The 27,811-nt window shown below is 43.0% G+C and overlaps 1 protein-coding gene across 1 annotated transcript in view; it reads left to right on the top strand.

Annotated features, from left to right (window-relative positions):
* The window catches only part of SCN5A (sodium voltage-gated channel alpha subunit 5), a 219,248-nt gene that overhangs the window by 15,447 nt on the left and 175,990 nt on the right, over positions 1-27,811 (top strand). Inside the window, exons 2-3 of the mRNA XM_052807527.1 lie at positions 25,403-25,721; positions 27,436-27,554. Coding sequence (XP_052663487.1) covers positions 25,455-25,721; positions 27,436-27,554 — 386 coding nt within the window. The 5' untranslated portion in view covers positions 25,403-25,454. The remainder of the gene's footprint in view (positions 1-25,402; positions 25,722-27,435; positions 27,555-27,811) is intronic.

Genomic DNA, 27,811 nt, shown 5'->3' with positions numbered 1-27,811 from the left:
CTATGGATGCTTTTACTCATTTGGAGCTGGTCCAGGGATCTGTAATGGGGCTCTGCACTGCATGACCTAGGTGTGCTCAGCATGACACCATCCCCTGCACTGGGAAAGCTGGTTTATTGCACTGCTGTGGACTGGAAGGATTGGGGAATTAGGCCAGAAGCCCTCCCTACCTTATGCTGCGGTCTGGATGCTACAGAGTACTGGGGGATGGCAGGGAGGGGTGGAGGGAGGGATGCCTCTGCAGTCCCCATCACCGCATGAGGCCAGGGCTTGCTTTTTGCTCCATTGAGGACTCAACGTGTGTGTACAGAGCGCTTCAGTCCAAGCAGTGGTGTGCAGGGGATTCGGTGAGCAGTGAGTCATCCCCCGCTGCTGCTAATGGGAAACCTGACAGCATCCAAATTAGAAATGGAGAAAGGATGGTTTCTCAGACTCACCTTTCCCCACACTGCTGAGCCCGGGTGTGTCGCAGCCACGGCTGCTCTACTCCATCCCATCTTCTTCCTCTGGCAGGTTGAGCCTCCAGGAGGGAGAGGAAGGATGAGGCTGAGAGTACTGGTGAGGGAAAGAGCTCTTATTCATCCTGACCCATCAGCAGGACCACTCCTGTCTTGTAATTGTTCCATTGGCCAAAATAACAGGTCTTAACATTATCTGTAACGCCTTAAGCATTTACCACAGCAGTATATTTAGTAATATAAATTATGTTTTGTGTGTTTTAGTGTTGCTAGTTTTGACCTTCTTTCCCATTCTACAGCCTCAAATTGCTAAAGTGAACGTATGCTGTTTATTGTGCTTTTCATAGTTTCTTCACAGTTAACAGCATTTTACATTTGGTACAGTTTTCTACTCTGCCCCCCCCCCCCCCTCCCCCCAGTTTTAAAATGCTGATCCAGGCAATAAGATCTTGGTTGTGAGGCCAGTTTCTTTCAGAGGTGCTTAAATACAGATTGAGAAAACCTTCTTTTGGTAAATGGTGACTTTTATGCCTGAATAGTCTATAGGGACCTTGTCTGTATTTTGAAAATCTAAAGACCTCTTCTTTGTTACCAAAGTAGCAATTTCTTATAGTAAGTGGCAAGAAATTTTGTATTACAGAGGTAAAAGCTTTGGATGACAATGTGATTTTACTGTTGGGTACTGTGAGCACAAGCAGGCATGTTTAGCTTTAAGTCAAAGGAGGTATTCATACGTGTTGTTTGCCATTATTTTTAAAAGTTATTTTTTTAAGGGCAGGGCTTTGTCCAAACACTGTTCCTGGCTTTTATTGTCTGTGATAGTTCATTTGTTTCTCTGGGTGGGGAGAATGGGTGAAGTCGCAGAACGGACTGAGCGTGGGGCTGGAGTCAGGGTCAGAGTTTCTCAAAGACTGATCCAACTGGACTGGGAAGCTCTTCAGTTACTGTCAGTTCAACCAGCCTCAAGGAAGCTTGGGCAGGGCTGAGATATCCTCCAAAGAAAAGGCTGCAGCAGCTGAGGCAAAGGGAATTATAATTTTGGAGGAGAGGGCCATCCCTCCAGGGAGGAGAGCCTGTGTCTGCTTGAGAATGGGAGGTGGAGATCACTCTGAGAGTGATGTTTGCCTTGGGCGCTTTTGAGTCGCCTGAATGAGGTACTTGGGCATGTGAGAACACTGCCAAACTGGGCTGGAAAATTAAAGGACTGGTTCTCAATGAAAAGAAAATGAGATAGATGCTACCTAAATTAATTACTTGAGGAAAAAAAAGAAAAAAACCGACCAAAAACCCAAAAAGTGACATCCCCTGTGTTTATTTAGACAGCATCTTTCTACCACAGGGAGCTCTGGTTTTCTCATTTTACAGAGGTAGACCTGAGGGCAAATTGATGCCCGAAGTCCTGTAGAAACTGCACAGCAGACAGTTGGCCCTGCACCCTACACCAGCAAACAAGTTGTTGCACCACCTCTTCAAACCTCCACAGATAGCCCCAGCATGCACCTTCCAGTTCCAGGGGCCTGATGAAGGATCTTTCCACCCGTAGCTCTCCAGAGTTTCTGCCTTCACCACCATTCATTTTTTTTCTCCAAAACCTTCCCGCTCCTGCCTCGAATTTCACTTAGGAGAACATTCCCCATCACCTTGCTTTTGCTTCCTTCCAAGCAGGAGAACCTCCCACCCCAAGAGACAGCACTGGATTCAGGCTTTTCATGAACAGGAACTGTGTGCGAGCATGCCTTACGCAGTTAATCGGGTGTAAAGAGAGAACACAACTTGTATGGCAGTGCTCTTGTATGACCTCAGACATTGCCCGGAGGTGCCTCTGTCTGCGTTGGTGCCATATGAACCTAGAGTATCTGCGCTCTCACCATGTGCTTTGCTGAAGTAGGATGGCTAAAATGTGCTGCTTAGGTGATCAAACACAAAAAAGCTCTTGTCTTCAGGGATGCTGAGTTTTTCAGCCAAGGTCTATGCTGCTCTCCAGTCCTCGAAATGGACCTCTCCCGGGGGCCTGCCTAGCTTTTTCTCTGCACGGAGTTTGTCATGCATGTCGAGACCGTGCTGTAGGAATAACAGAGCATTCAAAGTGTGCTGGCATGAGTGGCTCTAACCCTGATCCTAGCCCTGTACAGACTGAAAATGCAGACTCAACAAAACTGCTGAAAATGTGTTGGAGAGCTTAGCCATGAGCGTATAACATCTGTAAAATATTTAAAAAGTAGGCAAAAAGGGGGAAAAGTTAAGAGCAAAAGGAGAAGCGAGTGTGCTGCTAGTTCAGCAGAAAAGACAATTGTACCTGCTAGTAGCAAGAACAACTTCATCATCTGACGCATGGACTTCTTCCAGCTTGTCACAACAAATACTGCATACCCAAGGCTATTTGTTGCATTAGCAATAAACCAGTGAGCATAGGGAGCTGCAGCTCATGTTGGCACATAAGCTAGGCACCAGTTACCGCCTGTGCAGATATACTACTATTTAGCAAGCAGGGGAAATGGTGAAGACATGAAATGGCGTCGGGGTCACACTTTGTTTCCCACCTCCTCTGAACTGGGTGTTGATCAAACCCAAGTGCAAAGTCAAGCCTCAAGTGGTAGTATTATCTACTATTTTGCTAGGAGTACTTAAAAGGCACCTATCACCCTACAGCTGAGGTTCACTTTGCTGTAGTTAAGATAGGACCAATCTCTATTCTAGGACTGGGCAGGGCACAGGAGCAGCTGTCTTCAGATCCCAAATGGCAGTTCAGAGATTAATCTAAGGAGAAACCTGCATTCAGCTGTAAACGAATAGAATGACATTATTTATCTTACTCTGAACTCAACCAGGATGGAGGTGAGATGTTTTTCCCAATATGGCTGAGTTCCAGAGGTAGGATTTGTCCTACAGACACAGCTTAGCTTCATCACAGAGAGCTGCATCAGAGCAGTGGTACAGCTGGGGCTCAAATCTTTCTTTGAGTTTGTTGCTAAGGACTTTCACGCTGAATAACACACAGGAGCAAATTAGCAGTCCGAGGTGTGCGTATTACACGTGTAATGTGCTCAAGTGGTCTGGTTTGTTCAGAAGGCAGACAGCCTCAGATTAGCATTCACTATATTCTTGACAAAACAGTCTTAAAAGGTAGACCCGAGTTGAGTGTGTTGCAATAATGCTGCCTTGCAATGACAGAGACCTGAATGAACTTGGTGGGAACTCCACTTTATAAAGGTATGTACAATCTTCTGGATACCTGAAATGAAAGAAAGGCATTCCTCTACAACGTAGATGGAAATAATCCTCCAGGTTGCAAATGACCCGGAGGACACATGCTAGAAAGGATAAGATGAGGAAGAAGAAATCCCACATTACTCTTGTTAAAAACACTTGAAGGTAGTTCTCTGCTGAACATCACTCTGATTTATCTTATTTGAGGTAAAATCACCTGGCTTTCATCAAGGTTCCTATCTGTACCAGGAACTGGATGACCAGGGAGACAAGTGAGCTGCACCTTCTGGAAAAGGATTGCAAAATAGAGTGTCATTGGCTTTCATGGTGGACCTATGTACCCAAGGTGTATATGACGTTGCAACCCAGATTTTTCTCAGTATCTTGACCTGAACAGAACTGTTCACAAGATAAAGGAATACAGAGATGACAGTAATTGGGAAAGAGCAATTAGTTGAACTATCCTGTGTGAAAAAAGTTCGTACTGCCTTGCCTTCTGCTGGCGGCCTTGAGGCTGCCTTCAAGACAAGACTTGCAGGACATGCAGACAGTAAATCCTGAATTCCAGAGATGGCTACAGCAGATGTGGCCTTGAAAATCACAGGCTTGTTAATAATTGTGGATTAAGATATCAGAAGAGTATCTACAGGCTGCCTGGGAAGTGCTCATGTGGGCAGGAGAGAGGGACAGAGCACAAGGTACCTAGAGATCATGGAGACTGAGCTTTCAGATCTGCACTGACCAACCCACAAAAAACAATTCTAGTTTGGTCTCCCAGACACCTAAATTGTATCTTGTCCTTCCAATTTTCAAGGCCAGCAGCTCTGGTTTGCCTGTCAGGCGCTGATTTTGAGGTGAGAGCTGCCTCCAGAACCAGAGCTTGACTGATGGGAAAGCAGCTTGGCTGTTGAGCGGGAAGATGACCTCCCGTTGTGGGCATAATTGCTGCATTCCTTGATTGGGAGAGGAGCAGAGCAAGCCTGCCTGTGTAGGACTTACATGGAAATGGCATTTTTATGGGAATGACTGAAATGCCTCTTACAGGCACCCAGTTAAACACTCCTCTCAGTCTGGCCACAGGCCAGTCTGGAGTCCTTTGAACTTCTTGCCCTCCAGGCAGAACCCAGGGTTGAGTTTTCCTACTGACTTCCAGGATGCCAAGTCATTGCTAGCCACAGCGAAGAGAGCCCAGCTGCCTAAAGTGTTGCCCACAGCATTGCGTGCATCTCGTTGGCCATGGTAGCAGTTTCACAGGCACATCCGAAGGCAGGCGTTGCTTTCTGCACTTTTTGTGGCACTGGGTCCACTGGCAGACCTCTGTTTTTAGCAGGGTTAGAAATCGGACCACAGCTGGCAGCCAGGCAGTCTGCCAGTGTGCTGGGTGCATCAGCCATTTCTCATGATATAGAGCAGCTGAGCTAGATTTTTTTGTGGAAGCTTTGAAACATGTTGAGCTTGCCATGTGGGAGAAAGTTCTGTTAGTCCTGTGCTTGTCTGCATCCGTCTGTAGCAAGGGCACATGAGTTTGGGAGCATATTTCTACTCCTGGCTTAAAACTTGTTTTCAGCATATTGTGCATGTGTGCACAAGACCTCTTGTTAAGATACCGAGGTCCTGTTTCTAGGTGCAGATCTGCGATGTGGTGCATGTAGTCAGGGAAATAAAGCTATAAGTGTGTGTAAATTCAGAGGCTGCTTTTGCAGCTCTCGCGTACCATATGCTGCTCTCGAGAGAGTAGGATTTCAGCCCAACAATCAGGCTCCCGTGGGAGTCTTTCACTGCTGCTTTACTGCCCTGGTCAGAGGCTTTGCATGAAGTTACTACCCCTGAACCAAAATGAGAACTGAACACAGCCACGGAGAGCTGAATGGCTTTCATGTTCTCACTATTCTGCATGGCGCTGCTTTAAGGGATTGATTCACCTTATCAGTGTTGGTTTCCTCCTCTTTCTTCAGGAGCTAAGTTTTAGACTTTACTATTTCAAGGCGGAAAAGGATAAGAGAGGAAGCCACAATATTAATCCCTGCACAGCCACACTGATTTTGCTTTTCTAAGGTTATTATCCTAAAACAGGAAAAATAAAGCTCTTCTTGCTTTATGAGTGGCAAAGCTGTGGATCTAGCTCGTTTATCTTTAACTTGCCCTTCCAAGCCCATAGTCTCTTCCTGACCACTTGTGGGGCTAAGTGGCAATGTGTGCAACAGCTTATTAAGGATTCGTTTGCATCCCTAAACTGATTGATGTGCTGACTGCCGTCTCTCAGAACGGGTAAGGGGCTGGAGCTACACCATACTGGGAGCACTAACTACTGTTGATTTATTTTACTTAGCTCTTCATTTCTGTAGGATGAGTGGGTGTTTAGTGTATCTGAAATGTCTACTTCCGTCTCAAGTGTGGTTGAAATTGGCCAATGGATTCAAAAGTTATTAGAGGGGATTAAAAGACAGACAGCATGATCAGATAAGCCTTTTTCCTCAGAAAACTAGGCTAAAAAGGGAAAAAAATCTAGTGCAAGGACTCCTGCGATGTCCTCTATACATCCTGGTTTTTTCAGCATCTGCAGTAGTTAATACTGGAAGCTCTGAATATTTACAAATGAGTGATGCAGCACATACAGAAATGCCACTCTCCTTTCCTCTGGCTGTTCATTTACATTACACCTGCAATATTGCATGTGGTCAGCCCACTGATGTGGCATCGGTCCCTTGTCTCAGCAGCTGAAATCTGTCATGTGTGAATGAGGACTGGCTCCAGGTTACCCCCGTCTGAACACCCCCTTGCCCAAAACAGGATTGAGCTGCCAGGAGACAAGCCCCATGGACTAGTCACTGTTTGCTGAGGGGCTGTCAGACAAGCCGACAGGTTGGTCATTCTGTATCCTCGAGCAGCTAATGAGGACTTTGCTGCTTCTCCTCAGTCTAGGTGTGAACATGGAAATATTTTTGTTGAGTAGGAATATGAGGCTATGCCCCTCTCAGCCCCAAATATATATTTGACCAGCACCTTTCACAATGGGCAACATTTTGCTGTCTAGAAGCTGCCAGTCCAGTTCATAAATCAAGGTATACAGACTCTGGGAGGTGGGGAAGTCCATGAGGCCCTGTACTTGGTCTCTAGATAAGAGGTTGCCACTTTGCATGTACAGCAAATCTGATGACCCTTTAATCCCTGTGCACATCTCAGAGCAAACTCTGTTAATCGTGATCCCATGATCCAAGAGGAGTGCCGGAAAGGGGTTGGGTTTAATGGAGCCATTCATCTGAGAGAAGGGTGCTGGGATGAAAGCCAGCCTCAGTTGCAAGAAGAAAAATAGTTAAAGCTTATGAAGATATTAAGACTTGGAATTTAATTTCAGGCTAAATAAAAGCATGTGCTGGGAGATGGGTTTTGAAACAGGAAGGAAAGGTACAAGGCTAAGATTTGGGGTTCTGGGTTATCTTGGCATTCCTAGCCCAATTTTCTGTGTTCCTGTTTATATAGCAGAGCTGGTACAAATTTTCAAGCAGACACACAAATCCAGAAATAAAAGGAATAGCTGGTTGTGAACCTGCCGCCCACGCACACAAATCCAGCAAGCCAGCTGGGCTCCAACGCTCCTCCCTCCCTTCCTGCTCCTCTGACATCCCCATCGTCTCAGCCGTCACGACATGCCTGAGCTCTTAAAAGCATTGCTGAGGCCCACGAGGCAGCTTACCAGAGCAGGATGGCAAATGAGCTCCAGACGACAGCCCGAAGAGACTGTCTTGTCCCCCTGCACCTGTAGTGCTGGGGGTCTAGTAGCTTCTGAGCACCCCCAGGGAGAAGAGGCTTTATGGCTTACAATCAGTGCTTTGAACTCTACTTGGAGGAATTCGGATGAGCTGGTGGGCAACATGGTTGGCTGAGGTGCTGGACACGAGATTAAGTTCACACCTGCCAAGGAAAAGGTTTCATCTGGTGCTCGCTTGGGCTTTCAGACCTTCTGTGTGTGTCTCACCCCAGCTCATGGTGCAGCTGCACTTCTTGCGTGGGGAGGCAGAGGATGGGCTGCTGGGCAAAGCCTAGGAGAGCTGGAATCCCTTCACCTCGCTGGTGGAAGAGGCAAATAAGTTCACACTTCCTCGCCCTTCGTTCAATCCACAGTGTGTTTGTCCAGCACCTAGCTGCAAAGTAATTTCATTTGGGGCCTCTGGGTGCTACTGTCAAAGAACAAAAAATAGCAACAGGAATTTTGGGGGCTGGGCTTCAGTTCAGAGGCTCAAAAAGTTTGTGCACGCTTGAAAATCCCTCCCTGCCCTTCCCCCTCAGCTGGACGCTTAACATTGTGAAGGAACGCTTGGTACCATGCCTAGTCTTCAGGATTAGTAATTTGCTTTGTTGTCTGTGTTAATCTAAAGCCCCTGACTACGCAGCAAAAATTTAGCCAAGTTCCTTCTTGGAGAAGTCTAGGAGGAGGGAATTAATCTGGTGTGCGTACTGAAGCACTACGCTCAAAAGGGTCATTATCTGTGAGCCCGCTGGCCAGGAGGGACCACGCTGCCTTTACCCTGGCTACATCAGGTGTGCAGCCGGGGGGAAACCCCACCATCTCCCACTGCAGCCAGAAAAAAGCTCTGAAAATGGCTTGGTGTCAGAATGCAGTTTCCCAGCTGAAGTCTGATGTTTCCTCTCCACCTGGGGACTGCAGAGCTGCTGCCTTTTGGCAATTTGCTCTCCAGAGGCAGTTGAGAAGACGTAGCTTCTACCCCTACTTTTGTTGGGTTGGTTTATGGGAGACTTGGGTGCGTACTGTGCCGTCCAGGAGTGGGTCACTGCCCATTCCTAAAGATTGCAAGATGCCTGGCAAAGTACTTTATGCCTCTACCCTGGCCTTGATCCCTTGGCAATGTATATTCTGTACAAGGTTCTACCAAATGCTTCTCCTTCCCCACCCCCCCACTGAAACCAGCTCAGACTCATTGTTTTCCTTTGTTGCTAATTTGTGGTGGTGGTTTTTCTTCCTGTGCTGCAAGACATATAGCCTCATATAACCTAACTCTGAAAGACTCCTGATACTAGCTTCCTCCCACCCTCCTTATTCATTTGTCTTGTGTCTCATTTTGCAATTGCTATTATTTCATCCCTCTGGGGCACCTACTAAGGCTACCCCGATGATGGATGCTGCCAGACCAGATGCATAAATATTAAGAAAGGCGGGAAGAGCCAGACTTGCAATTTCTTTGTGCAGAACAGTGGTGGAGATGCTGTTCTTAGAGCTGACAAACACAACTGCAACCTAAGCTCCAGATTTAAAAGCCTGTAGGTGCTGGTTAAGCTAAAAGTTTTAGCTGGGGCTGTAACTAGCTAGCATCTTGTGGTCAGGCAGACAAGCAAACATGCTGGTTATACTGGTGATTTTCACTAGACTGCTAAAGGGCTTGTTCAGGAGACTGGACTGGTCTCCAAATGTATACTGTAGCCTGTCTAATTTCTGTTGCTGGTAGAGCAAGTCAAATTTGTAACTAGATGATCTTATTTATTTGCAGAGTTTCCTGAATCTTGACATGCAAAATCTGATGTGAACATTGGACCCTGTGCATGGCACTAGAAATGATTATGTTAACTGTCAATCTGGGACGTAATCCTTGTAGTGCAGTATCACAAGTCACCTGTCTACGTGACCACCTTAATAAATCAGTGTGTGATCACCTGGAATTGCCAGAGGTTTGGTATTATCAGAAAGCCTGATAGCAATATTCAGATACTGGAAGAACAGAAAGTCTTGATTAACGCTGAGTTAGCTGTCTTTTCTCTAATGCTGTTTCCAGTTCAATGGATGTCTTGATAATAGTGTTTGGTCTGAAGGCCACAGACTTATTGATGGTCACAGATCAAAATACCATCACTTCTAATAAATTATGCTGCCCTATTTCTGTTAAGAAGTGCACCAAGGAACAACATCTATAAAAGCAAGGGGAAAATCTGAGCAGCCTCGACAAAGGCTCATAGCACTACTTTTCAGAGTGAGAGCGAACATGATTGAAATACATTTCCAGAAGTGAAATCCGGGGGAATGCAAATTCAATGCTGGCAGTACATCTTTACTGTGGATCCTGGAGCACACTAAGGCTGGTGTTGTTTTTAGAGGATGCCAAATTCAAACCCGCCTTGCCTACAACCCTTTCTGTATCCCTCTTTGCCCACCTATCCCACCTTGGATCAGGTGTAGTTTGGGAAATTTGAGGACAGATAGATCAGGACTATTATTAAAAAAGCACAGAATATTTTTCTTGCAGCTCAGGGTTGCAGCTAATAGTGGCAAAAGTTTTTGATAGATTAGAATCAGTTTAATGTTCACAGTCTCCAAAATATCACCTCTCTATTATTACCTATGAATATTGAGGCCAAGTGTGATCATGCAAAGATCTCAATAACCATACACCCAATACCAACTCAGTAAACTGACACTTTGTAAAATCAGGGATTATGAATGTGAAACCACCCTCATCTCGCTAGAGCTGATCTCTCCAGATCAGAGTGGAGTATCTCGGCAATCTTGCCACTCTTCCAAGGACCTTACGTTGTCACTTCTTACGCTGTGCGGGCAAAAGGAAGCTCATCAGTTTAGCATTTTCCAAAAATTTTAACTTGCACTTACAAAAAATGTGCAAATTACCTTCCTCTATTTAAAACTAGTGATCAGAGTCCATTATATTTTCTGTAGTAGGAAAGAGATTGGAAGACATCTCATTTCAGAGCACACAAAAACTGACCGAAAGTCCAGAATCACTCACTTCTGTCCATTTACTACAGCAAACCCTAAAAGCAGCTGTTTGCGCAGTTCACACATTTCCTTAAGATGAAAACTTTTACTTTGTGATAACCTATGAACATCCATTAAAACACAGATTGTGGAGCAGAGCAGATTGTGTGGTACTGCCCATCTGCACATTGGATACCCGTGCTTACTTTTTAATAAGAGCAAGGAGCTGGATGTAATGTCATGCAGTCATAATTCTTGGCAGTTGCTATAGTTCATATGTTTATTGGAAGCTGAAGCTTTGGAGCATTTATCAGATCTCTTTACGCTTCCTGCATTAGTGCTTGGGGTTTTTTTTGAGCTGAGCTCTCAGGCTGCCGAAGCCCTGTTTGGTAGGGAAAGAGCCGTGTGTCTGGTGGAGTGTTTCATGCAGGGAATGACTATACTGAAAAAAGTGAACAAGTCCAGAAACACCTGCCTGGACAATGCATGCTTGTAAGCTTAAGGGGGTTTTTAGATGTTTTGAGAAGGACAGAGAGATACCCGTCTGTAAAAGAGTTGGGTGTGAAATGGAAGTTCTAGCCTGAGAGATGAAGGACTCTCCCTTGGAGAGAAGGTGGGTTGTGACAGACGGGTCTGGGGAAAAGCAGCATTTTCTGCCATCTGAAAGTGGACTGCTATGAACTCATCTGTCAGCCTTGGGATGTCATTTAAGGGTTCGACTCAGGCTTGGAGCCACAGCTTGCAACAGAGGGGGTTATATGGCAGCTGGAGCCAAGGGAGAGTTTCTAGGTGGTTTGTCCAGAAAGCCTCCTCATACCACATGCCGTCTCCGCCACACGGCCACCTTAGGAGAAGGCTCCAGGAGTGCTGAGGACGTACGTCCACCCCCAGTCCCGTTGTCCGCTCCCTGCACCGTGGCACTGTGGCACTGAGCGTTCAACATCCCTGTGCACCTAAGCCAGGCTGGCACGTGCTCCCAGCCATAAACTGGGAATAACGCTCCTTGCTGTGCAGGGCCGAGGGGAAAGAGATGCTCCCAGGGGTTCACAGCTCTTGGTGTGGGCTGTGGGACCTGCAGGGAGGATAATTTCCCGGCTTTTCTGGGACAGCCCTGAAATGCAAGGGTCAGGGCTCGCAAGTCTCCCTCTTTTCTTCCTTTCCCATTGCTTCCATTTCAGTGTAGGAGGTAGGAGGGCAAAAGCAGAGGATGCTCTGAGCTCCCCTGCTCCTATGACCCCAGCCACACGAATAAGCCAAGTAAAGCTGGAGTTTGCCCTTAGGAAGGTGGTATTGTATAAAATGTCTTCTAGGATGAAATTCCTTCTTTTAATAAAAGCCCCATTTAAATAATCAAAGTCTCAGAGATGAGATACAACTGGCCCGTTTGCCCAAGAGAGCGTTTCAGAATACTTTTACCCAACAGTTGGTCTGAGATCAAACAGACTTGGCATTGCACTGTTTCCTGGATAACACGCCATCATTATTTATTAATCTGAATCAAAGTGCTTGATGTTTTCATGCTATCAGTTAGACAGAGCCTTCTCGTCTGCCTGCCTTTTTTTTTTTAATTTGTTGTGTTTCAAGAAAGTTTTGAAGATGTTGCAGTGGGAAATCCATAGCTTAAGTGGCAGCTTGCTCATATTTTATTTATTTTTGTAATAATCCCGTTGTTACTCATTCAAAGCTCCAAAAGATCCTTGTCCTCAGTCAAAAGTTTTATGCTTGGATGAGATTCTAATGATGACTTTTAGAAGAAAAACGGGTTTTTCTGGTTTTGAATAGGTATCGTCACATTTATTGTTTTGTGATTTAAAGAGGTGTCATTTGTCTGGTCAAACCCAAGTAATTTTAAAATACATTTTTATATTGGGATCAAAATGACTATGTAAAGTTCCCAATTTTTTCATATACTTTAAAAACACAAACACAGGGACGTCAAGCCAGTGGGAGAACCAGAAATGGGGTGTGATTAGGGTGATTTCTGGTCTGTTTCCCACCATTCTTGGAGATAAAGTATTTTTTTTCCCCCATGAATAATTGTGATTTTCTGTGAGAAATCTGTCCCCTTTTCAGTTTGGAAGCTTCTTTGTTGTACAAAGAAATTTGTATCTCAAAGTAGATGCTCTTTACTAAAATGCTTCTCTTATTGGAAAAGCATTTTTCTATAGAAATAGAGTTTCAATAGGAAATTTGCAGTCAGCTGTTACATACGGCAGGCAATGCTGCTCCCCCTTCCTCTAGAGAGGGTGGTTTCATACAGAACCTGCACTTCTGCATACCCATGCCAGTGTTGTGGCTTTACAAGCACATTTTCCTATTTTAAAATGTTTTCCTGTCTCCTGTTTTTGTGTAAAACATCCTCACAAAGAGGGAGGATGATTAATTGGAAACTACAGAGGAAACTACAAAATCAATTGCACTCAAAGAACTGTCTAATGTAGAAACTAAACCCAAAAAAACCCCCCAAGAAATATATGTTTTTCTTTCTCTCCTTATTCAGTCACAAGAGTCTTAACTGTTACTTGGAAGATTTTCCTGAAACAGAATTATAACCCTTATATTTTATCTTACTGGTGCTCAGCTACACATTATCTGTGAACATAGCAAACAATATAAAAAAAAAAGAGGCAAAAACTGTCTTGATGGGCTGCATACTTATTCTGACCATTTACACCAAAAGAAGATCTGATCCCCAAGATGGTTGTGCTTCTTTATAAAATTAATCCATAAGATTTTCTGCTCATAAATAACTGTGAAATGACTGAACTTTAAAACATAAGACTTCTCGTGTGCTAAACCTCACGGAAGAATAATCTCTTGATAAATTTAGTTTTAAAGTAACGGAAGCATAGATGATTGCAATTCTATTTTTAGACATGCGCAGTAAAACATTTCTGTTTGGTTTGTAGTAATGTTAGTTTAAGTCAGAGCCTCCAAATGAAGTTGGAGATGTGAGAACAAGCAGGAGCAGCAGGGTCAGTGTGATGAACAGTCCTGGCCCTGGGTTTGGAGGCAGTTTTGGAAAAATGAACCCTGCTTGTGTTTGCCAGGGCAGGGAGAAGGAGGCGATGGGTGAGATATGAGATGGCCAGAGCTGATGGCATCACTAGCCACATCAGAAAGACTCGAAGAGCAGGGCCTGTATCTCTGCCGCCTATCTGTACCAGCCAGCAGAAAGCAAAGCACATGTAAACCATTAGTTCTTGGGATCATTACGGTGTGCATTGGGTATAATGGAGGCAATGATGTCTGTGCTATCAGGCCATACCTAAATAATAGATACAAGAAGACCAGACACTGATATGTGTTTCTGCTTCGGGTGTGTAAGGAGAAGGGAGTTAAGATAAATCAGCAGAACTCTGTCCTGGACTATCTTATTCTTGTTAGCCACTGTAAGAGTAAATGTTAAGCATGTGAAGTGGGATTTCCCATTACATTCTTAATGTGAATCTTCAATTTAATTTAGATTCATCTGGGAATATTATGAATTGTAAGAATTGAGAGGATCAGTAATGCTTTTAATGGTCTGATCTTACAAGCTAGATGTACTTCTTGCTTGGACCTAAGGGCTGGCTTACAGGCTCTCTTTTGTGTTTTGTGACAGCATTTTACACAGCTCTCTTTACCAGCTCCATCCCTTCAGGAGGGATGGAAAGGGGAGATAGATAGGAGAACTCGTTCTGAAGCCCAAGGCTGCAGTACCAAGCTGCAATCTGGTCTGCTGTGACCAGTTCTTCCAGGCCATCATCTTTAACTTCTTTGCAGCTCACTGTCTTGGAGATCAAGTGAGAAGCACAGTTTCTACAAAGGATGGTGTGGTGGGTTAACCTTGTCTGGCTGCCAAGTGCCCACCAAGCTGCTCTCTAACTCCCACCTCCTCGGGTTGGATTAACCCACCATAGATGGTTATTAGGTAAAGGGGACCTAATATACAACCATCCTATAGAAAGGATGGTTATTAGGCCCTTGGAGAGTGTGAAATGTATCCTGGAGTCACGGACAAGGGGAATCTGTGAAACGCCATCCACATTTGCCTCTTTTCTTTTGCCCACTTACATTTCTCTCTTCTCTGTCTGGCAGTAGAAGTGGGCAGGGGAGAGCTGGCATCCCAGACAGGTTTTCTAGAGTTAGCACTACCAGTTTTGGGGATATTTTTGGAAGGGAAGTAGAGTCAGGAAAGCATATTTTGGAGCCAGGCTAAACACTTGTGTGGGAAGAGAGAAACTGTGCCATCCCACTTGTTCTGCTTTTAAAATCACTATATGCTTTGACATAATCTGCAAGACAAGCCCAAGACTGGAGTAGGAAATTGGCTGTGAACTAGGATGGATGTGCATTTTCAGCTCTTTTTTGGATTGTTCCATTGTTGTCCCCTAGAAGTCATGGATGCCACTAGCCCGTATTTCACTCTACTTTTAAAAATACTAGCTCAAAACAACTTTTGCCCATGCAACTGCACAATCCAGATCTCAAACATCCCTTTAATTTGTAGAAACAAAACATAAGACAGAAAATATTTGTGAGTCCATGGTGAGTCTGAGACTATCAGGATAACCTGGGTGATCATGTTTCTGGGAACAACATGGCTGTCATTGACTAATTAAATGTATGCCATTTTTGAAACGGAAGATCTGTGCTTCATGTTGTAAAGTACTTGTGGGCACTGGAAAGCTGTTGTAGAAGTGTTAGAGTTTGCCACCGGCCGCAGTGGAACAGCCCCATGCTCCATTCCTTTACCACCATGCATTTAGAGGTAGCTGGTCCCTTTTTTTCTGAGAAGAACCAAGCAGAAGAAAAGCTAACGCACATCACACACCTTGCATCATATTCCATAATGGTCTGAATTTTGGGAGGACAGATTTCAGCCTAGATGCCCCTGCTCTGTCAGAGAAAAGCAGGCATGCAAGCATAGACACTCAGTTCACAGGTACCTACAGGTACATATCAACACCTAAATTTAGATGTTCTAATAAACAAATTGAATCATCAGGACCTTCGCTAGGGTCTAAAGCATAGTTTATCTCACTGAAGTAGACATTCAAAACAGGAGAGATGACTCATGTCCTAACAGTGTCTACTTCTTCCTGAATGTCTAACATCCTGCATTTCTTTGGTTTGGCTAATCTGTTCCAATGCATCAGAGAAGCTAGATTTTAGTTGATTCATTCTATCCTGTGTATGAGGCTAATTCACAAGAGCTGCATATCCAATACATATTTTTTAGCCAAAAATTTCTAGAATACATTATTTGTCCTGTCTAAGCTGCAGAACTATACTGCAGGATGGATAAAGATACAGGTGAATGTACAGAGGAGCAGGCAGTACTTGAATTATTAGCCCCATACATGGCAGATTAAAAATTAAGAGATCTGACCAAAATCTTCCATTTTCTTGTCAAATTTTTATTTTTAGTTGAAGTTGTCTTGAAAGAGGAAAAAAAAAATCCAAATGTTCAAGCAGTACAGTCATTTCTCTATCATTTTAAGACCCTATCAGAGTAGGTGCTATTATACCTCATAGACATAATGTCATCTGGGGGCTCTTACGTTGCCCCCAATATCCATATATTATTGTGGGTCTCTAGCATAGACAGAACTCTGGCTATAGGAGGGTATTAGGGCCAAGACATTGGATGATCTCTTGGTGCAATTGCTGTTTATCATAGCTATTAGTAATGATAAAGTTATTTTTAGGAATAGTGTTTTTTCTTTCAGGAAGTGCAAACAAGTTCCCAAATTATGGAGCTAGTGCATTTTCCATTTAGAAAACGTCCTGCATTGATGCCATCATCAGATGTTTCTCTTTCACAGGCCACTTGATGTATTATTTTCTGGTTTATTCATTGACTGTTTGGTCCCATAAGCTAAATTAAGCAAGAAGCCACAACAGGGTTTGCAATACTAGGCCACTATTGTATGCTTCCAATGCATTGTGCCTCAGGCCCAATTGAGTATTACCAACCACTCGAGCACGCACCGTTGACACATAAATGCATATTTGGATGTAGCTTGTTAGTAAATGCAATGTCCCCAGTAGTTTTATTTGGATGATTATATTATTGCTAATTAACAGAAAATGTCATGACTTTTGGAAAATAATTGTTTGTGCAATGTGTTATTTACTCTGAAAAATTCTTCCCTGTAAAAAGATGAGGAAATTATACAGGGGAGAAGGGGAGGAATATTCAGGAGAGCCACAGGGTTCTCAGGAGCCTGAGTCTCATTGACATCAGCGGGACATAGTCAAAACCACTCCTGGTAATGTGACTCACTCGTGTACCTCTAAAGTCATCCACGTTCACCACTCTTTAGATGCTCCCCATCATTTGCTCAGATGCACTTTAGGTTTTGGTTAATGTCAGGAGAAATAAAGTTTAATTTAGCCAACCTACCAGCAAAATGTAGCAGCTAGAAGAACATAATCTCGGTACTAGCGTTAAAGTGCTACTAGGTATTAAAAAAAAAAAACAACCAACAATGAAAAATCCCTGGCTTCTCTGCTTCTGTGCTTCCATCCTCCTCATTTACATAATGGTTTAGAGCATTATGTAATTCAAATCAAATCGCTGTCAGTCGACACCAGCATCCATTGCATCTTTTCCATGAAGCTACGCTGAGCTGCTGAAGTAAACGTACTTGAAAGGAATGACGGAAATGAAATAATTCTGTCTCTCCGACGTCAGGGGTCTGACCCACTGCCTATTGCAGTCACATGAAATATTCCCCTTGACTGACATGAGCTGAGGATTGCACCCCCAGAGCCCATGTAAGCTCTTAACTCTGATTCCTAAACTTGGCAACCAAACCAGGCGGTTTTCAATCGCAAGCGGGCAGAATATCCCTCCTCTTTGGACAGCAATAATCTCCCTCTGTCTCTCCGGGGGGAAAATCTCTTCCATCAGAGTGGAAGATCCACTAGCTTTATCCAAATAATATTGTCAAATTTACAGTGCACTAAATACTGAATCAAATCTTCTGTATACCCCAGCAAGCAGCAACCAGCTACTCCCTGATAGGGTCCCTGTTCAATTTGTCCTTTGTGAGTCTCTATTTCCATTACCAGGGATTATAATTTTGCCAGTGCACTTCTAAATCTGTGCCTTTTCATTTTTCTCCTGTGTATTTTACTGCAAAAGCACTGAAAATACCTGCCAGTAGCTGGGGCTCCATTAGCACCGAACACCATCCAAAACCATAGACAAAAAGGGACCCTGCATCCTTGTCCAGGGGAACTTACCATGATAGGCAGAGATGCATTGCATGGGACAAAGGGGAGAATAAAGTAGCCGTGCCAAAAATCACATTGGATTGGCGTGAATGTCACTTCGGGGTTATCGCTGTGGACAGGGAGAGGTTTGTGGAAAGGTTATTTTGGCTTGGAATAAAGTAGGTGGGAGGATGAGATCATTTTCTTGGCTAATGAATAGGAAAGGGATAGAGGTGGAGAAGAATGGGAAGCTGTGTGTAACGTAGGTGTATGGATGGGGTGCAGTTCAATGAAGGATGGTGGTCGTGGAGCAAAGTGCTCCTGATACTGCAGACTCGGCGGGACCTGCTGTCTCACCTCATATCTGTGGGATGCGGGAGGGGGACCTGCCACCTCCCACAGCTTAACTTTGTATGATTTGGGTCTGTCTCTCCCAGCCTTTCACATCCAGTATTTTCTTGACCCCTCATGTCAGCCTCGTTTTGTTTCTGTCAGCTGAAAGAAGGAAAACCTGTATTGCTCCATTCCCTGTTAAGAATGAAGTTCTGTTGTTACATCATGTTTGTCTCTTAGTTCAACGCCAAAATTGTGAGAGAGGCCCTGGCTTCGCTTCTAGAGTTTCATCCCATCTTTTTTAACGTAAACATGCCAGTTCTGGTGATGGCTTTTATAAGTCTGTTGGTTTTCCCTGCTGATGAAATGTGTCTCCATAACTTAGATGGGGGATAACTTTGTGGTAATACATTAGACAGCTTTCCAGCCATGGCTCCCTATCCTCTAGAAGCATGCAGCCAAGCTTTTGGTGGCCAGCATAAAACCTGCCTTCTTCAGCAGCATAACTATCCCATAATGGCTTCAGAATATATTTTAATAGCCATTTTACAACTTCCTATATCCATTAGAATGTCTTTACAAAACGGTCTGTGAATAAAATGGACCAGATTTGATATATTTTATTCATGTGAGCATTCAAAGCAGCTAATGGTGTGAGCAGTGTATATTATATTTGGCACAACATGGAGTTCTCCTGTAGATTTCTTATTTCTTGTTCAAAAGCTAGTGACTGCATCCTGAGCTGAAAACATTCCTCTTTCTTGGTAGCTTTTTGCAAGCTCTGTTGGTTCAGAGTAGCAAAGGAGAAATCTTTCCCTGGATCTGAAGGCTGAGTAGTTTATAGTAAAATAACTCTGAGGCCAATCTCTACTTAATTAAAATAGACATGAAAACCTGTTGGGTGCAGAGAATTATAATTTTCAGCAAAATATAGAGATGCGCATTGGTAACTATAATGTGCTGCTTCCCTCTTGCTTATTTATGTCATTTGGTTGCAGCATAATTTGATATAAAAACACCTGCAAAGAAAGCAGAATATTTTTAGCTCACTAAAAATATATATTTTATCATAAGAGAAGACTTAGTGCCAGCATTTAATTCTTGGCATAACATTTGTCATCCCCAAATACTGTTTCAATATCGGGATGAAATCTTCTGAATTAATTTCCTTTTAGCACATGTTAGCTTTCTGAAGACTTTATCTTATCAATAAGCCATTGGTAATGTCAGAATGCCGTGATTCTGTTGAGCGAGATGCCAGGAAAACTCATTAAAGTGGATTTAAAGGAAGATACAGCGTAGGCAGAGCTGGTTGTGACGAAAGGCTCGTGGGTCGGTGCCTCTGAGATTTCGGTGTGGACATTTTTTGTTGGTTTTTTTTTTCCCAACAATGTGAATGCAATGAGATCTCTTACTTATTTATTTCTGTCCCTGGTCACCATGCATGGTGAAGAAACAGGGCTCGTTTTAGGGAATCTGTGTTGTGCAAGGTCATATCAACCTGCAGGTTTGCCTTGTGACACAGGCAGCAAGAGGAACTCTGTCTCACAGCTCCTCCTGCGTCAGTCTGGGGCTGATTTCAACGCTGTGCTTTTCCTAGATCTCCTTTGAGAACTAAACATTGCAGCCGTTTCCATCAGACTTTTGTGGAATACAAAACCTTTCCCCTGCAGGCCAGTGACAGGAGCCTGCCCGGTCCTTGGCAGGCATTGGTGTCTCCAGCACCCCTTTTTGCACCTTTGACTCTGAGCTCACCCAACAAGATGTCTCTGGATGAAGAAGCGTTTGCAGATTGCCTTCACTCATTACAAAAAACCCCAGGGTTTTCCAGCTCCCTGCAAGCTTGGTTACCTTCTAGGCCATTACTTTAAAACCTCAATTACAAACTCTCTGGTGTTCATGCTCTGGTGTGAAGGTAGTCTCTTTAAAGAAAGCATTTCTATCATCTGAATATACCTGGTCCTAATAGATAATTTCCCCAGCTGCTGTGACTTCCCTGGGATGGGTAGAGCTGTGCTGATTTACGCCAGCTGGAGATGTGGCTGATTATATGTGTTAGGAATGCGTGCTACAAAAAAATCATTGTTTATGGTCTTGACAAAATCATGCCTGTTGAAAAAAAGAAACAAACCAGATATCAGTCTAAGCAGAAGTAATGAGTGTGCTGTGTAAAATTTCAAGGACTGTATTATTCAGTTCCCCCTTGTTTTGATGTGAGCACACAGACCCTCAGAGTGTGTATTAACAGCAACTGAAATTTTTCAGTTAAAAGAGAATTTCCCATGACACCTCCGAGCTGTGGAACGTGAAGTGCGGTATAAATATAAGTGAATTAAGTCTCAAAAGGTTGCCTGTTGATTGTCAGTAACATTATGAAGAGTGTCTAAGTCACCTAGACTCCTTTAGCCTCTTGATCTTTATGTAACTTTATGTAGAAAGTCTTTATTTGATCTTAGTTAAAAACAGTTCTCCGTGAAGCTATTACTTCATGGTTGGAAAAAAACTTACATGCGATCCCGTATCACCTTGTAGTCTTTTTAAATATATAAAATGTTTGTGTGTATGTGTAAATGTATGCAGAAGAATTTGTGAATCTAGGCCAGTGACATTAAATTAGATGTGTCATTGTATTGTTCTTTATTTCCCTAGCCTATTATTCTCATGTTTTGCAGTGCTCTGCAGGTCAAAGGAAAATGCTAAAGAGATTATATGGAAAAGAAGGGGGGGAAAAAGAGACGACTGTGCTCCGTGCAGTCTCAAACATTTAAAAGAAACCCATCCCCATGACCGTTTTTGTTACCACAGCAGTTAGGAATACAAAGTCTATATTTAGTCACAAATATTTCTTAAACAAAAAGAGAATTTAGGACTCCTGATTGTTATTTTGTAAGATTTAGGTCTAGCAGAATCACAGTGGAAACATACCTTCTGCCACGGGCTATCATCCATCTCCCCAGCCCATGGTCACCAGTAGCTTCTTGAGTGGCATCATGGAAATCCATAGTGTTAAATTGATACAGTCCTACTCGAGATGAACATGTCTGATGGTGTCTAACTTCTAGCCTGTGAGTGCCACTTTCACATTGTTGATCCTCAAGTTTGGCTTCTTTATTGTTGTTGCCAAGTGTCTGAAATATATGCCTGCATGTCCTTGATACCACGCCAGGCAAGCCATCCTATGCCATCGTGCAAGAAGGAAATAGAGGTGCAAGAAGCCATGAATTCTCTGAAATCAAGCGTAGCGCACAGCAATGACCTCAGCCTCTGCTTCTGCTGTTGCTTCTGGGGGATGAGACCTCCCTGCTGGCTCATGTCAACATCTTGGGCCATGACAAGGGGTTGGTAGGTGATAGTGGGGTGGTCTGAGTCCACAAAGCCCAGGCAAGAGCAGGAGGGCAGCTAGCTGGAGGTGAGCAGGACCCACTTTCCCTGGATTTACGCCCCTGCAGGCAACCTGTTGCCCAAACTGGCCTTTTGGGCCATGGTCACCCATCCACGAAGAGTCAGGGAAAGGCTTGTAGGGCATGCAGGTCATGTTCTGAGAACCTGAAAGGACTTTTTGAGCTGAGGTGGCTGAAGCCTATGAGAGTAAGGCTAAAACTGTAATGGAAAACGGCATTTATCCTTCTGAATAAATACAGGCACTAGCAATATCTTATTTGTTTGTACTGTTCTCTCTTCTTGCCATGCCGTAGAAAATATGCATCTTGGGGCTTTATTTTCATATGCACACTTTGTTTACATAACCAGTACATTTTTATCAGCAAGAACCGATGTTAACTGAATTTAACAAAGACAAAGCAAGAGGGAAATGTTCATTCTGTGCATGGTGATATCACAGAAACAATGTGTTTGAAGCCTTGTACTTCAAAAATATGCCTGAGAGGAATGGAAAAATCCAGGCTCATATTGTAAAAACGTGAGTCACAACAGCTATTATCTCTTTAAGAAATGGCAGTCCAGCTTTTTGATTCAGTCATTGATGATTTCCCTTTTTAAGTTGTGGTGCTTTCTTACCCTTTTAAGAAACATCTGGGCTAACCCTGGCTATTTGTAGAAATGTTTGCAATTCATAGATTAAAAGAAATTAGACATAGAAAGGACCCGTGAAATTATCTTGTCCATTTCCTGAAAGCATATGAAATTGAAAAAGAATTAGGCTAAATATATATATATATTAGAATTTGGAACTTTAACTTATGTACAATATGAAGACAGAACATGTCAAGATTTTTCAAGGATGCTGGAAAATGTAATTTTTTTAAGGAAAAGTAAATAAAAGAGTAGCAAAAGCTCTAATGAAGTTTATGTAGGATTTTGCAGTTGTTCCTAGGCAGCTATCTTTCTGGATTTTGCAGATAAAATTGAAAAGATCTGGTTTTGACCAGTTTGAGGTTGATTCAATTTTCTAATAAAGGAGAGCTTTAAGCAAAAATATTTCCCTTTTAAAAAAAAAAAGAAATTGAAACTTCTCATTTCGAGTGGGTTTTTCTGGCTATTTTATCTCCCTCACCACCCCCTATCCTTTCTTTTTTTTTTCTTTTTTTTTTAAATTTTGACCAGTTCTGTTGCTAGAATAGCATCTTTCAGAAGTCTTTAAGGAAGTCTGAGAAGGACGCTGAATATTCTAGTGAAGATTCAGTTTTTGTGAACAAGCAACACCCATGAAAACTGCGACACTTAGTAGAGACATTCCACGTACTCTCTTATCATCTCAGTAAAGTACTTGGTGTCCCTCATGCTATATGGCCATGCCTCCAGTTTGACTATATGGAGAAGGTGGTGCAGAGGTGGCTACCACCGGTTTTCCAGCAAAGGGAATGTCTGCGTAGGTTGGAGGCAGTCACGCAGCCCGTGCTCCGAAGCACTGGAAGCAGGTAGTTGGTGCGATGCGTACCTCAAGCACCTGCAGATGTACGGGGGTATTCACTTTGGATCTCTGTGCGCTTCTACATCTGCACAAGCTCAGGCCAGCCACAGAGTCGGCAGGCAGATTGAGCCCTTGCCCAAGGCAGTGTAGGCTGTCTTGTGTTGGCATTAGTGCTAGTAAGGACAAAAGCGTGTAAGATGAGGTGACTGGTTTCTCCAGACTGGTAGCCTCGGAAGAGTGTAAAAATAGGGCAAACATAAGTAGTCTTTCTTGCGTGCACCCAGGTTCTGCAGCTAAGGGATTTTCTCAGTCAGAGACAGCATCTTTGTGTTTAAAACCTTTAATGGATCTTTTGCCCTTGGATTTGTCTTGTGGTTTGGTGAATCCTTGCCATTTGCCGCCAACAAGTTTCACAGGACAACTCTGCGCCCTGTGGAAAGTGGCTCCAGTGGTTGTTTCAAACCTGCTGCTCTGTGATTTCATTTAAAGTTTCTCCATTCTTGTATTATTAGAAAAAATGAACAATCATTCCCCATTCACAGTCTTCACAGCGCTCATGATTATCTAGACCTAAACTAACAGCCCGCAATGATCTGCTCTCCAGTTTAGAGACCTAGTCTGTGCCCTTGCAGAAGTACTGATCAGTCACTGATTTTTGTTGTCCCCTTCAGCACTGAGACAGGTTTCACTGTGAAAAAACAAAAATTAAAACCACAAAAAAATCTGAGAATTCTCTGGCCACCTGTACTGATGTCATTTATAGAAAGTGAAATTCTATTTGCTTGCACTGGTGCTGAGTCACAAAGCATTGAGCATAAGAAAACTCAATTTGCGGGAAAGCTTCTAATTTCCTGTTTTTCAGGAGGAAGGGGATAGAACAAATGATGTGGGGGGAGAGGGGAAAGGAATAAAGAGACTAAATCTGAATAAAGAAGAATGTCAGAATACCCAAACTCCGGGAAAGCTAATTCATTTTAGCCCTGCTTGTTCAAACAAGGAGTAATGCAGAGTATAATGTACAAGCTCCAGTAAATCATTCCTCTATGATAGGCTGTGATCAATGACAATTTAATGAATTCATTTTAAAATGAAGTCAGAATAGGAAAAACAGTAGTTATTTGAAAGAGTACTTTACTCAAATAAATTGAGTCAATAAATATGCTATTTGTCATGCAGAGTCCAGTTAAAGTCTTGTTTGCTAACAAAAATGCTGTCATCACAGAGCCTAATAGAGGCAAACTATCTGGAACTATCCGCTGTAAATAGACAAATACCATCTGAAAGCAGAAAACAACAATTGCGGCTGAACAAAGAATTGTATCCTGCACACATCAATGAATGCAATAGGGTAGCCCACCTCAAAATCTACTATTTTGTTTGTCACCAGCTTATATTCCGATTTAGTATGAATGGTCTGGTGGTGGTAAAAAAACAAGGGCTGTGTTTCTTCTGTGAAATGAGTTTTAATTGTTGTGTAGTGAGGGTTTCTTTTGCTGGAAAAACATGCCACTAAAGTCACTATTAAATTGCAAAATATGGCTTATTTGAACTTGGATGGATTTGTGCAGGCTACTAGAACAGGGATAAGCTTTATCCCTTTTCAAACAGTAGTTTTACATTAATTTTCACAGCTATCCATGTTGTTTAGTGCAGATACAAGAAGGCTTTTTGTTCTGCTGTTTTTCACACTTGTCTTTATTCACGTAAGTTGAAGAGACGTGACAATTCTCACTCCTTTTCATTCAGGTGGGGATTGGAAGTGTTAACAGTGAAGCACCATCAACCCAAGATGGTCAAAGCTCCCAGGTTTGGGTTAGATGTTCAAACTGGCACTGGATGGAAAGAGCCTGGTTTTCAGATGTGATGAACTGGAAGCAGTGGCTATTCAGCGTCTCAGAAGCTTGGAGTGCTCTCATGAAGGTCTCAGGGCTTTGCCGGGCACATTTGGGCTTCCAACATCCTTCAGATTGTAGGGTGTGGAGGAGAAGAAAATGCTCAAAAGTCTTGACAGATGTCTTGAAGATGGTATTTCCTATCCCAAAGGAAAACAAAATTATGTTGCAGAAGCCTAAGACAGAGATTATGAAGAATTTCTATGTGATTTAAGAATCGGAACTTGACCCTTCACTCTTTAAATTTGGAATAGAACAGCTGGGGCATTTTTAGAGTTTGCATCATGTGGCCAGAGATCGGCTGATTTAAGTCTGCCCTGCAGTCATCTTAGGCACAGTGTTCATCCACTCCCAGAGCTGCATTTTCAAAAATGAGTTAGGAATCCAAATCCCTGTGACTTTCAATGAAACTTAAGCTTGTATGAATCTAAGTTACTCCTTAGTTCGGATTTAGGATCCCAAGTGACAGAAAAACTTAAGAATACTCCACAGTCTATCTACAAAGTCTTTTAGCTCTGATCACGAGTGATCCCTAACTGAAGTTACAGTTTCAGTCATTTCTTTTTTTCTTGATGTTCTACTAACCACATAAAAATAGATGAAGTGTTTCCTGGTAATAGATAGCCTACAAGTTATTTGTGTTATTTTTTCATTCCCATGGCTTTGTTCTTCTTGCTTTGCTCCTGTCACTAGCTTTTGGTACTTTTTGTTTCAGCTGTTTCCACTACTAGAAGTAAAGACCAGTAAAGACAAAGCAGGATGAAAAGATGGCTGACTTCTTGTTACCACCGGGTACTAACAGCTTCCACCGGTTCACGCCTGAATCCTTGGCTGCTATTGAGAAACGAATTGCGGAGAAGCTTGCAAGGAATGCAAAGCAGGAATACAGAGAGCAGCTGGGCGAAGAAGAGAAACCTCAGCCTCAGTTTGATTTGCAAGCTTGCAAGAAGCTGCCCGATATCTATGGGACTGTTCCTCCAGATCTCATTGGGGAGCCATTGGAGGACCTTGACCCTTTCTACAATGATCGTAAGGTGAGCACCAGCCCGCCGTCCTGCTGCTTCACTTTTGCTAAGGCATAAACACTGTCTCTGTTTTGAGGCCTCTTGTTTTTATCTTTCTACAGCCAGTAAAAATATTTTTTACCACATTAAGGATCAGAGTTTCAGCATGAGTAGGTCTCCCAGAAAACATCTAAGCAGGAGGGCAAAGAGGGATAAAAAGCATAATTAAAACTTGGGTGTTTTCAGATAACTCTGAGTATGAATATACAGTGTCTGAAAAGAGCAGAGCAGTAGCTGAGTTAAATTAAGCCAGAGGTTTTTATCTACCCTATCTTGCCTTCTGCATGAGCCTTGACTCTTCACAGGTCTGTTTATCACTTAAACCCCTTAATGTTAAGGGCTTCTGGGTGACTTGAGTCTTGTGCTAACACTCTGCACAAGAGCAGGAGGCACCTCCACAACCGTTCCTGGAGAGCAGCGGTTCTTTTCCTGCTGAGGGATAGTTCAACTCCATTTAAGATGACCAAAATAAAGCTGAAGGGAAATGTGAGTAGCATGTGCAATGCTGGCATTTTGCAGAAGGGTAAGCTTCATCCCAAAGCGAGAATCACCTGATGAGGAATCACGTGTAGGCTGGACCAAAGCCACAACAGTGCAAACAGCTTCTGTCAAAAGGCTGTTGACAGCAGAGCTGGGCTGGTTGCTTACTACAGTTCATTCCGCTTTCCAAATGTTTCGCAAAACAGAGGACAATATTATGCTTGGAAGCATGGTGTATTTTTAGGCAGCTTCCAGTTCTTTCAGGTACTGATGTTCCTGATTTTGGGCTATGCGATTTCCTGTAAACAATTAATTAATATGACCACGATGCTACTTCCATTCGAACAGTGTAGAAACAGGTGCAAGAACTAAGCTAAATGGATAAAGACAAATAGATTACTTACCTGGAAGAGCGAGAATTAATTTACCTTTTAATTTGCCTGCTATCCCCGGGCACAAGCAGCAGGATATAGATTTGCAATTTTAGTGTCATGAAGGTCTTAGACTCAAGGTGGGTGAGTTGTTTAGAGTTTATCTATTGGGTGTCCTGATCCTGTCTCTGAGTGAGTAATAGTTCCTCTGTGCATGGTGGGACATCTTCAGAGCTCTGTAAATCGGGCCAGCATCCAATTCACCTTTGCTTTGGATTTAAGATAACTCAGAGCATTGGTTTCCTCCGCCCAAATTAACCTGAGTACAATGACAGTGCTTCAGTGCCAGGGTCAGATTCTGCTGTGGAGTTGTGCCTCATGCAGCTTCCTACTTGGTGAGACAAAAAACATCGACTGAGAGCAATAAAGTGCTCAAGGTAGAGAAGATGGAGTAACAACATAGTAAGGTTCCTGGCACCTGGGAAGAAGAGCATCATAAAAGTCCCTCCACCACATTTTAGTCTCCAGGTCATTTTTTATTTTTAAAGGTGATTCCGCTCTCTTCCCAGCCCCATGATGGAGATGATGGCACAGGACACTGTAAGGAGTGAAAGAAGAAAATATAGTTGGGAAATTGCAATAAGAGAGGCAACAGCTCTGCTGGGAGGGTCTTGGACAAAACTCTTCACTGAGTCAAAAGAAATTTGGGGGTCTTGGGAGGGAGTGGGGAAGATGTATGGAATAGTGGCAGGAGATTCCCAATGGGACATGGGCTGGGAAAAGAAAAGCATAAATGCAAATACTGAATGTTCTCATTTTCTTTTTTTTTCCAGACATTTATAGTACTGAACAAAGGGAAGACAATCTTTCGATTTAGTGCCACTCCTGCCTTGTATATACTTAGTCCTTTCCATCCAATCAGAAGAGCAGCAATTAAAATTTTGGTACATTCATATCCTTTCTGTTGATTTCCCTCCTTGTGTATTTTATATGGTTTTTAAACACAGATGGATGGAAGTCAGAAACCATTTTATTTCATTAAGCTGTTTTAAATCTTTTGGTTGAATTTGCTTGCACAAGAAGAAATGCATTTGAATTTTTGGTTTGTTTCACTTTGTTATGTGAGCTATGAAAATGACTATATTATACTGCTGGCATCAGATAATGTGAACTGCGCTGGAGAGCCTGGTGAGTTTACTCAGGATTAAA

Source organism: Harpia harpyja, chromosome 1 (genome assembly GCF_026419915.1).
Source record: "Harpia harpyja isolate bHarHar1 chromosome 1, bHarHar1 primary haplotype, whole genome shotgun sequence".
Taxonomy (NCBI): Eukaryota; Metazoa; Chordata; class Aves; order Accipitriformes; family Accipitridae; genus Harpia; species Harpia harpyja.
This window is presented reverse-complemented; position numbering and strand designations above follow the sequence as displayed.